This window comes from Artemia sp. Qi Xiang Cuo, chromosome 14, assembly GCF_049724085.1.
Source record: "Artemia sp. Qi Xiang Cuo chromosome 14, ASM4972408v1, whole genome shotgun sequence".
NCBI lineage: Eukaryota > Metazoa > Arthropoda > Branchiopoda > Anostraca > Artemiidae > Artemia > Artemia sp. Qi Xiang Cuo.
Genome location: NC_142807.1, coordinates 8,961,446 through 8,974,001, shown reverse-complemented (window position 1 = coordinate 8,974,001; position 12,556 = coordinate 8,961,446). Strand labels below are relative to the sequence as shown.

The 12,556-nt window shown below is 34.4% G+C and overlaps 1 protein-coding gene across 4 annotated transcripts in view; it reads left to right on the top strand.

Moving 5' to 3' along the window:
* The window catches only part of LOC148944093 (uncharacterized), a 394,466-nt gene extending 386,312 nt beyond the window's left edge, over positions 1 to 8,154 (top strand). For all 4 annotated transcript variants that reach the window (XM_089100726.1, XM_089100725.1, XM_089100723.1 and 1 more), the window contains exons 7-8: positions 3,014 to 3,151; positions 5,849 to 8,154. In XM_089100726.1, coding sequence (XP_088956852.1) covers positions 3,014 to 3,151; positions 5,849 to 8,046 — 2,336 coding nt within the window. In that variant the 3' untranslated portion in view covers positions 8,047 to 8,154. The remainder of the gene's footprint in view (positions 1 to 3,013; positions 3,152 to 5,848) is intronic.
* The last annotated feature ends 4,402 nt before the right edge of the window (positions 8,155 to 12,556 follow it).

Sequence of the window (12,556 nt, the reverse complement as noted above, 5' to 3'; positions counted from 1 at the left end):
AGCTTTAGAACAGGGCTGTGGAGTCGATGTTTTAGTAAAGTTATGCTGAAAGAAGTCGGAGCTGGAGTTGGTATATTGAAAATGTTTGGAGTTGAAGTTGGTTATAACTTGTAAAATCTATTTAAATGAAACTTTAAAACAGGGCTGTGCCGTGGAAGTTTTAGTAAAGTTTTGCTGAATGGAGTTAGTATACTGAAAATGTTTGGAGTCATAGTTGGTTATAACTTGTAACCAACTCCATAGCCCTACCTAAATTGCCCATCCTCGCTTGAGAAGAGCGTAGTAAAAAGTTTTAACAATTATCCTATAAGTGTGGAAACATCCGACCTTTACGCGAGACAGCAGCAAAATCTGGGTAACTGTCATAGGTGTATATCTGTCTAAAGATACAAGTGCGGGCAATGATGGATAAGATACTTCAAAAAACGTGGTGAATTTATAATACTAGGCACTTTTTGTCATTGTGTGACGTTTTCTGTGCTTCATAATGGGATTAGGAGTTGGAAATATCTTGATCTTAATATAACAAATATTAGTTTTATTTCTTAGGTATTTTCGAATACTACACTGCCTTTCCATGACGTACAAATAACAGTTCAATAGGAACAAATTCTTTTGTTTGACATTGAAGCAGGAAAAAAAAATATCTTAATATTTCGATCACGTATGTAGTGGCCGTCTTAAGCAGATAGTTTATCTTCTGAAGACAGCCACTGCATATGCGACCGAAAAAATCCACAGATTTTTTTGTTGTTTCACTGTCACATAAAAGGATTTGTCCCTATTGAACTTATATTTGTTAGTGATATTTCTTTGTTTAAGAGTAGAATCAAAGAAATGCATTTTAGAAAGCATGTCTCTTAGTTGTTGTTTTTTTTTGGGGGGGGGGGGTAGTTGTAAAGAAATAAATCAATAAATTATTAATACATGATAAATTGTTTATTATATGGTCTGTGATGCTGATTAGATATTATGTTGTAAATGGTTGTTAGTTTTGTTCTTTGTAGTGTATTTATTGCCACTCCCTCGGGCAAGGTTTTTACGTCTTGGGATGACCGTTAAACTGTAATTGTTGTTCATTTGTTATAGTAAATTTCAATCTCTCTCAAACTGTACTTCTACAGTTTTTCTAGATATTCGACCGAAGTGAATTTTGTGTTCTGATATTGAAGTCTGGATTGAAATGTTAAAAGGTGTCTGTCTCGGAACATATGAAATTTAGGGTGGGTTCACTATCAAATTGATTACATTGACCGAAACTGTTTTATGGTACCTTTGTTCTATGTATTTAAAAATAAACGTGGCGTAAATCTCAATCTCTGCAATCTCAGCTAGTTTCCTTTCTTCTCGAAGTTATTCTTATCGATATTTGTCAATTGCTACCATTTATAACAGGGCTTCAAGTAAAAGAAAGCTGGACGAAGATTCCTTAAGCACATTTACTCTCACATTCGATAGAATCCCTTGGCTACTTTTTGTCTTTAAAATATTACTCCATATTTTCTCTTAATTTAGAGTCTGTAATTGGTTCGAAAACCTTGTATTTTATGCTACTCTCAATAAATAATGATAATATCAGTCGTCAGTTTTTTTTTTTTTTTTTTTTTATTGACGATGCTCAACTTGTGGTCGTCTCTTTAGTTCTTTTTTCGTACGATAATATTTATTTTAGACGCATCTCTACCAGTTGTACATCATTTAGATTAACTTTCTCATTTTCTTGGGCTGGTCTCAGCTCAAAAGTTGAATGACTTGTAGTTGGATTACTATAGTATTTTGCTGAAGGTTTTTCAAATTTTCACAGTGAAAAAGCTACAAGTGCAGGAGGGGGCTCTTCAAAGTGTATTTAATCGTATTTTTTATTTGAAACGTACAGAAGCAATTAAGCACTTATTTCAAATACATATTTAGCATTTACTATACCTATCACTAAGGACTGGTCCATCAGATTATTTAGATTAATGAATAAAACAAACTTTGTTTTACGAAAAAAAAGTGTCTTCCATCTAAAGCATTGGTGATTGTCATTGAAAAATTAGGCAATTTTGCTTTATATTTGTGAGGTCTAAAGAGGCATATGGTAGGTTCATATTCGTCCTGATAGAAAAAAAAATCAAATTTTCATTGGGTATTTGCCGAAATTCAATTATCGTTAATGATAGTTAATTACCTGCTAAAATGTGTTACTTAATAATTTGCTACTAACTTAATTTTATGATTTCCCATAATTAATTATGATTATTGATAATTAATTATTTGCTATTATTTATCTTTTAAGAAAACGGATAACAAAATAAATTGTAGGCGTTACTATAAATGCAGACCTGACTACAGTGTTAGCTCTTTTATGCATTATCAGCATTTAGTGACTAAATTTGTTTTTACACAGCTGAAAATTCATGGGGATCTCGTGGGTTTCTCCGCTCCGGAAGTTTGAGTCTTTTTTCCATTGACGGATTGATTTATAGTATACTATTTACAACTCACTACTATAGTATACTACTGACATCTATAGTATACTTTTGACAAAGCTCCTTGTGTTTTTTCTTGGCTATATATAATAGTGCCTTCGAACATTCCAAGATTACTTATTCTTAGCGTTTCATGAGGCGTAAATGACGTCAGAGGTTTAGTAAGGTTACTACTCAAAAAGGCCTAGTTTGATTGTCGGGTAAGTGACCTCATATATAAGTAAACAACTCCATCTTTAGAAATATTATATGCAGAGAGACAAAAGAACAGTGGCACACCTCCAAGGGTTTGAGAATAAGCTAGGTTTAAAGTGGAGTGCATGCGATTAATGTTGTTATTCGCCTAGTTGCTTATAGAGTTTCAGTTGACAAGTTTTTGTCGTTATTTGTTGTATTTGTTGTTATCTTTTACGAATACCATCCGGGAAGCTAATATTGAGCGGATAAGTCGGTTAAGGAATGGTCAAACGCACTCTAAGTTATTTGTCACACTTATTATTATGTATTATTATATATATTATTATGTACTATCCTTATTTTAGAAGAAGATGAGGATGACGACGAGTCCAAAGAAAACAGGACAAAAGCAAAAGGACAAAAAGTCAAGGATGAATCCAAGATGGGTGATAGTAAAGAGACGAAGGAGAAAAAAGGATCACAGAAGCGGAAATCAACTAAAGGTATTCTGTTACGACTTTTATAGATAACTAGTCAATATATACTTATGTTTATCTAAACAATCCTTTGTCCGTGAGGACAGGGGTTCGAATCCTGGTGTTGCTGGTTATTTTGTTTGGTATGGAGTCAGTGGCGTGACTCCCTAAGCTCAGCCAGAGTCGACCCAACTCTAAATGGGTACCAGGGGAAATACATCCCCCTACCCCAAATTGCATTTTCTATAAAAATTCTGCTTGTTTTGAGATTAACTTGATTATTTAATTTTGTTTTTAATTGAAGGTTGTTAAATTAAATAATACAATTTACGTTAAACTGAATTAGACACTACGCATTCTAGACTTAAAATCCTTTCTGCATGAAGACAGGGGTTCGAATCCTGGTGTCGCTGGTTATTTTGTTTGAAATGGAGTCAGTGGCGTGACTCTGTAAGCTCAGCCAGAGTCGACCCAATTGTAAATGGGTACCTAGAGAAATCTTGGGAAGGTAAACAGAAGGGTGTGCGAAAGCACAGGATGGTTGGCCCCCAACCCCCATTGCACTTCCTGGCTGAAGGGCCAAGAAACGGAGATCAGCACCGCCGGTAGGGACTGTATAGTCTAATGCTGTATTATTTACCTTTTTCTCCTTACGAATAATTTCACCAGTGGTTGGCCCTCAACCCCCCATTGCACTTTCTGGCTGAAGGGCCAAGAAACGGAGAAACAGCACTGCCGGTAAGGACTGTAAAGTCCGATGCCGTATTCTTTACCTTTATCTAAATAGCTTTATTCTTCGAGCAATAGCTACATGACAACTGAAAACTAAACTTCACAGAGAACAGAGAGCAAGGGCAATTCATTCTTCCGACGAGTTACACATAGCAGCTGACAACTAACTGGCACTATTCCAGAAAATTAGTTTATTGTATTGGCGCGTGTTCAGTGTCATAAATACAAACCAGTTATAACACATAACACTTTGTTTTTAACACATACTGTGTCAGGCGACCGGAAAACAGATGCAGCAGTTGAATACTAGACTGAACAAAATTGATTGGTCTTTTTGTGGACATCTAATAGGTCAACCTTATTTCATCAGAAGCTGCTCATTTGCCCGAATTTACAAAACCTTTTAAGCTTGCAAAACACGAGCTCGAGAATCAAGAGGCGGTCCCAGCAAAAGGTCCATAGTTCATTTTTAGATTCAAAGTTACAACGGAATAGTTAGAAGCAACCCCAACTATGATTAATTCATTAATATTGAAAGTATAGGAAAATTGCATATGTATCTAATACATCATGTACACGCAAGTGAAAAGCTTCCTAAAAACACCATGCTGAGATTCAATGCTTAAGTCTTTTGAAATTGCCGCCAAATAAGTTGTTTTATAGATAGCCTTCATGCTGGTCTTTTTAATACTTTTTTTTTTAATTAACAGTGGTGCAAATACAAAATATTAATAGCAGTGGCGAAAATCAAAATATGAACGCTAAAGATCGGCATGAACGCTATCTATAAAACAATTTATTTGGCAGCTCATAGCGGCAATTTCAAAAGAGCTAAGAATTGAATCTCAGCATGGTGATTTTTGGAAACTTTTTCTTTTAAGCTGGAAAAAAAAAGGATTTTTAGAGGAAAGACTTGATGATAAAGGTTCTCCCCTTGGATAATATGTTAACTAGGATCATTATACATATTTTAAAGTAAGAATTGTTTTCTTAACATGTCTCCTTATCAGGGGCCACAATTCTAAATTTTTACCCAGTTTTATCGTATTCTATCGCTTCTTCTCCAAATTTTATTTAGGAAAACCTGGTAACCACTTCAAGAAACAATGGTTGTCTTTTCTCGTATCGAAAAGATTGATTAAGCATGCCTGTTGTTTAAATAACAAGTTTCAAAAATTACATCACTCGATTTTGACGGGATAAAATTTTAATGGAATGTTTTTTTGTTTTTTTTTTAAGAAGTCTCAAAAATTTAGTGAATGTTTAAGCAATCGTCATTTAATTCGATTGCCGAAGGAAATTGACTTCTATAATTTATTATTTGAATTTTATTTATCGCTACCTAATATATTTGTTTGAGATATAAGACATTCATCCACAGAAGTGTCAAAAAGAGTTTTGATGAAGAATGTTATTTTAATTAAAATCACAGTTTAGTATTAGAATTGTTCTAATTAGATTAATTATCATTTCATTATTGTTGGTCTAATTACTTAAATTCTTAAATTATAATTTAGAAATTTCTTGGATTAAAATTATAAATGAGAATTTAATTAATTAGAGTTTGGCTTCACGTGCGTGGCAACTGTCTACGCCTTAGAAAAAACGAAATTTATTTTCCAAATAGATACGGACTCTTAGATCAACTTCTCCTAGATACATATTGTAGCCATAGGTAATTTTATTTGAAAAGGCTTCGTGGCGTGTAGGATATGACTTTTCCATCAAATGTTTTATTTCATTTTGTAGATACCTCTGAAATATATACATATATATATATATATATATATATATATATATATATATATATATATATATATATATATATATATATATATATATGTATATATATATGTATATATATATATATATATATAGAAATTTTCATAGAAATGCATAGAAATTTTCTTAGACAAAATTTAGACAAAAATTTCTTTTCTATTTTTAGACAAAAAAATTTTTATTTTATTGTTTAAATAATTATTTTTTTAGACAAAAATAAAGCGCCTAAGAAGAGGAAGGCTACTGAAGATGCAAAGAAGTCGGTCAAAAAACCAAGGGCTCGTCACACATCAGTAAATACAACTGTAAGCTCAAGCACTTTGTTCGACTATAGTGTAGACGTCGATATGGGTCTAGATGAAATTATAGATGAAATTGTGAAAAACGACAACACTGGTCAAGATCGGATTGATATTAGTGATTTACAAGACTTCAATGAGGAGACTCTAGATCGACATAGCGTTTATGATGAGAACGCAGAATCATTCTCTGAAACACCTATTGATCTTTCAAGAAGTTTATCTGTTAAATCTGTTAGTGGCCTTGATGTCACGAAAGACTGTAATGTCCCCAATGATCAACATTCTATTGCAATTGCAGGTACACAGAATAATAATGCACTCCCTTCAGCCCTACCAGAAACTGATTTATTTAAGCATCCACTCCAGAAACATAGTAATTACGAGGAAAACACAGAGACGTTTTCTGAAACACCTATTGATCTCTCTGGAAGATGTTCTGCAGAATTGCCTGGTGGATTCGATATTTTCAAAGATTATAATATCTCCCATACTGAATTATCTGTTCCAATTGCAAATTTATCTACACCTCCTAATAATGTACTCGCTTCAGCCCAGCCAGAAAAAAAATTATCAGCCGAGAGTATGCCTCCACTTCTTAAACTTGTGGTTTCTAATGATCTTGTTGTTACTGAAAAGGAGAAGGAATTTCTTGGTAATATATGTGACGATAGTGATATTAAGTTCACTGTGTCAAAATTTCCTGAAACTCCGGAGATAAATGCTTATGTTGATAACTCTAAATTGTGCAGTAGTAATGAGGTTAAGCGAAATGGAGTTGAGGTGCATTTTTCATTAAATAATGTTGAAACCTTGCCAAAACTGGCGGAAAAGTTATCTAGTCAGAAATCGGTTTTTGAAAATACTTTTGATGAGTCTCCAAACAAATCACCCTACCATGTTTCATCAAATGAAATCATTCATCAAGACCTCTCCCCAGAAAATAGTTTAAATGATACTCCGAATAGATCATCAAGTTTAAAACAAGTAATTCTAACTACTGATAGACCTCCAAAACCACAGCCAATTAAGAAATCAACTGGTGGCTCCTTATTACGATCATTGTCCATGAAGCCGACGGTGAAGAAGAAACTTAACTCAAATACTGCAACTTCTTCCTCTAATGTAAGGAGCAGGTGTGATTCCTCATTAAGTCCAAGCAAAATAGGCAATAAAGACGATCCCTTGTGCAGACTAAACAGCAATTCGGAAAAGAGTGGTGAAGACAGCCAGCGCTGCTCTTTTTCTGAAAAACAAAAGGTAAGGTGTCCAAGCGTAGTGCAGAAACTCAGTACTAGTGATTCTTGTCTAAATAAAGTGAAGGGGAGCCCTGAAAGGTCTTCTAATTCAGTAAATGCTGAGGTTAGCTCTTGTGCAAGTTTGACTGTAGTTCAATCGAATGAAGTTATGCAAAACACTCAACAGTTCCGCGAAGTGCTGGCGATTCCTCCGCCACTTAGTGATTCATGCCAAAGACCAAGTGAATTTACGCGTTCTGCAACAAAGCCCAAAAAGCTTGCTAGTTTCCGTAACTTGATGGCGAACGAAACTCGCTTTGCGAAAAACAACTCAGTTTGTAATAGTCAACAGCGTGATTCAACAAGTGATTCTTTGTCTTTGTCAGAGCGTGTACTTAGTTCGCTGAAACCCGGAAGTTTGAACAGAACACAGCACAGTCTAAACAATTTGAAGAAAAACCAATGCTCTTTTCAGACATCAGATCACACAGCAAAACGTAATTCTGATAGTGTGCCAAGTGGTGCATCAGTGAAATCTGAGTATCCTGTTGAATCACCGTTGAATAATTTGTGCAGTTTAGATTTGACAAAAGTGAAGTCGGAAAATCATGTATCGAAATCCAATAGTGATGCATTTGTTCAGTCTTGTATAGACTCAAATGCATTTAATGAGCTTTGTCGTCAAATAGAGGCCAGACAAGTTGACCAAAAAACTTCAGGTGATCCCAATGCAACACGTGTTGAAAGTACAAATGGTCAATTTCAAAGTGGGAAATCATTGCGACTAGAAAATATACCACCTGGTAGTCTAGTGATAGTTCCAGACACACATTCTGACCTCGGATCTATAAAAGTGTTCCGAAAATGTTGATATTTGTTCATTGATGCGATTTGTGTCCGATTAAATTATAGATCAAGATGCAAATCTTGTGAATTAAAAATTATTTTATTTTAGGATTCACTTAGCTTACATATACTTCGAACAAAATTCCCGTTTCTAAAGCGCTATTCAGCTGTTTTGTCTCACACGTCAACACTTTTTGCTGGTTCACAAGCAATGCAATGCAACTTTATTCCAAACGTTATGAGCTTCTTCGCAAATTTTGCCAACTTTCCTTTTTAAATTGATATTTTCTTAAATTGTTAAAATAAGCAAAGTAATATATTAGATTTTGTATTAATGCTTACTAGGAATGGTCTGAGAGGCCATCGGTTGGGGTACTTGCAGCCAATTCTCGTTTTTCCCAGATTTTATGATAATCAAAATTAAATTAGTCAGCAATTACCTTTTTTTAAATTTTAATTCTGATTGTGTCCTCTTATCTTGTAGAAATCATTTAGTATCAGCTTAAGTAAATTATGTCCATTTAGAAAATACAAAATCCATTTAGAATTCTACCTATTAATTCAAGGCCAAATCATTTTTGATTTGGCCTTCGTTTTCAAGAAGAATTACAAATCCTTTTGAATTTAAACCACGAAATATTATAAATTTTTTACTGATATTTGAATTGAATTGAATGTTATATTTAACTGTTTCGTGAAGAATAGCAGTCAAATTTTATAATTACGATAAATGCTGATTAGCTCAATATTAATTTAAAATTTTTAGTACTGTGAATTATGGTTCTTCTGAAAGGTAAGCATAAATTTTAAAGATATTATTTGTGAAGAGGTCTATTCATATCATTTTAAATTATTTTGAAAGATGATCATGAAAAAGCTCAAATTCAGAAACTGAGTGGATCCTGCTTCTTTTCTCTCTTTAGTTTTTATTATTATCTTTTATCTTCGATTGTTAGCATAACTTACATTTAGCCTGTGCCCGACATTTGTTGCCCAGCAAACACTCAACTAACTGAGAAAACAACATGCACCTATTTAATATTTAGGAAGGCGTCATAAAATCCAACCGTCAGGACATCTAACGTCATAACATCCACAAAATCCGTCAGAACCACCAACCGTCTCAACATCCAAAATTCTAAAACTTTATTTTTGGGGGTTTAGGGGGAAAAAGGTACATAGGTTAGGTTATGTATTTAATATATGCTATGCTTTGCCCCACCCCCTGATCGGGGAGTGGGGAACACTTTATTTTTCGGGGTTTAGGGGGGAAAAGGTACCTAGGTTAGGTTATGTATTTAGCATATGCTATGATTTGCCCCCACCCCCACCCCCTCGACCGCCCTCCCCCCCCCCCGAAAAAAAAATCCTCGAGTAAAACACCTCCCGAAAAAAGTCCTGTGTATGGCCTTGGCCAATAGTGATGTTTATACCCTTTTTTATGCATGTTCCTTGATTTGTAGGGATCATAAGTTGGATTCTTCCTCTTCCTTCTTGTAAGTTGATGGAATCAAGTTATTTTTTATATGAAATCAGGTAATGAGTTTAATTGTGTTGATTATGCAATTTCTTTCTATGAATAACAACTTTACTAAGATACTACATGTCTACAATAGCGTGTTCTCAACGACCTATATGCTTAAATGAAAAACCCGAAGTGCGTATTCTTTAAGCTTTTATTAGAAGCCTTTGAGATTTTAGTTTTGAAAACTCAAAATTGATTTGGATCTGAAACTTACAACCAGAGTTTCCATCCCCTAGTGATTTGCCACTAGCCTTAGTGATTTCTTTGCTAATAGTTTTCTGATATTCCCATACGATTTACAAAAACAAATCTTCTGTAGGCTGCTATTTTTTTCTTTATTTTGTGGTCTTAGCATGTATTGTTTTGGTTTAAAAAGTCAAAAAACTATATTTGAAATTACTTCGGAAGGAAAAGTTCAAATTCTCCAAAAACTTGGATATAACTTTTGTTGTTTGAACAAAAACCCAACTGTGTTAATTGCACAAATTTTGCTCTATGAATAACAGCTTTACTAAGATCATTTCTGCAGTAACTTGTACTCCATGTCTAATACGCTTAAATGAAAAAAACAGAATTGCATATTCTCCAAACTTCACGTATTTCTTATAGCTTTTATCAGCGTTTAACGGGTAATTGGCACGTAATGCGCATAGCATTGTGGGTAAAAGAGGCCTCTCGAAAAACTCGAGTTTTGAGTTAAGAACGATTTAAAAGACTTATCTACTTAGGTACGTTTTAATTTGTATAGACATTTGCGTTTTATTTATTTTGGGTAGTTGGGGGGGGGGGGATTTATAAAGAAAATATTAGTGCCATTCTTTATTATGTAATTGGCATAGGAAATATCATTAAAAAGTGAGAAATTCCCCAATAGATCTTCCAAAATGAAGTTACTGTAAGTGGCAAGAAAATTATTATATGCTCTGCCTAATTACCAGAATGGGAAGACAACAATGCTGCGACATACCTTCGGGATGAGTGGATAGGCTTCGTCGATTGCTTACGCACCATCAATGCCTGTGGAGGATCTAAGGTAAGGTGAACTACTTAAGGTTTGTTTTAGCTTTTATGTTAGTATTTTGGTTAATTTTTAAATGCGAATTATTTTACAATTACGAATATCTTTATTTACTTATTTACCTTAAGGTGGGTAAGGGTGATAGCTCTTCTAAATTATTGTGGGTAACGAAGTCATTTGCCTCCATCACTTAGCGTAATTAAATAAAAAAAACAAGTTTTTTAAACTGAAAGTAAGGAGCGACATTAAAACTTAAAACGAACAGAAATTATTCCGTATATGAAAAGGGCTCTCCCCTCCTCAACGCCTCGCTCTTTACGCTAAACTTTTTTATTGTTTTAAAAAATAAAGTTGTGAGACAGAGTCAAACTTTAGCGTAAAGAGCGAGGCGTTGAGGAGGGGACATCCCCTTTCATATACGGAATAATTTCTGTTCGTTTTGAGTTTTAATGTCGCTCCTTACTTTCAGTTTAAAAAAATTGTTTTTTTTTTATTTAATTATGCTAAGTGATGGAGGCAAATGACTGAGTGATGGAGGCAAAGTGAAAATTCTTTCACTTGTAGAGGATGTTTCCCCCCTCTTTAAAAAATCAGGTAAATTTTCTCAGGCTCGTAGCCTTTGATGAGCAATACTAAACTTAATAAAATTTATATATTCAGAATCAGCATTATAAGCCCATTCTTTTGATGCATTTATTGACATCAAAATTCCGTTTTTAAAAGTTACGATTACTATTGAGCCGTATCGCTTTTTTTTTTTTTATTACGTATATGAGGGGGTTCTCCCCTTGGTCAATACCACGCTCTTTACGTTAAAAGTTGAAAAAAAATTTAATTCACAAACCCCTGAATCACAAAGGCTGTTTAATTAGAATAGATAGCTCTTTTGAAAGCACTAAAAAAAACTGTAGCGTAAAGAACGAGGTATTGACTTGGGGAGCACCCTCATATACGTAATTATTTCTGTTCGTTTTAAGTTCTAATGTTCTTACTTTCAGTTGAAAAAACTTGTTTTTTTTTAATTTAATTTCTGATCGTTTTTTAAATAATGCTTGGAAATCCGGAACCCCCTTCATAGAAATGTCCCTTACCCCAAAGAAACATCCTCCACGGAAAGATTCTCCCAAGTAACCCCCTCCTCCACCCCACCCCCCCCCACCACCACCAGAAAAAAATCCTTCCTGAAAATGTCTGTGTACTTCCCAATAACCAATACTATATTTAAACAATGGGTAAAGTTCATAACTTGCAGCCCTTCCCCTGGGGACTGTGGGGGATTAAGTCATCCTCAAATATATATTTATTAGATTTTCGACTATGCTGAACAAAATGGCTATCTCAAAAATTTTATCGGGTGACTGGGGAAAAAATGAGCATGGGAGGGGGACTAGTTGCCCTCCATTTTTTTTTTGTCACTTAAAAAGGGCACTAGAACTTTTAATTTCCGTTCCAATGAGCCCTTCTACGATATTCTAGGACCACTGGGTCAATACGATTACCCCTGGGGACAAGAAAAAACAACAAATAAACACGCATCCGTGATCTTTCTTCTGGCAAAACATGGAAAATTCCACATTTTTGTAGATAGCAGCTTGAAACCTCTACAGTAGGGTCCCCTGATACGCTGAATCTGATGGTGTGATTTTAATTTGGGTTCTATGAGTTTTAGGGGGTGTTTCTCCCTTTTTTCGAAAATAAGGCAAATTTTCTCAGGCGCGTAGCTTTTGACGGGCAAGATTAAAGTTGATGAAACTTATACATCTGAAATCAGAATAAACAACTGATTCTTTTGATGTATCTATTGATATCAAAATTCCGTTTTTTAGAGTTTCGGTTACCATTGAGCCGGGTCGATCCTTACTTACAGTTCGTTACCACGAACTGTTTGATAAGTCGATTAATATATCCATTAATAGAAAAGCGATTTTTGTTTAGAAATTACCCACATTCCTAACAAAAAATATAAAACGTACCTTGAGTTGTTTAGGTAGA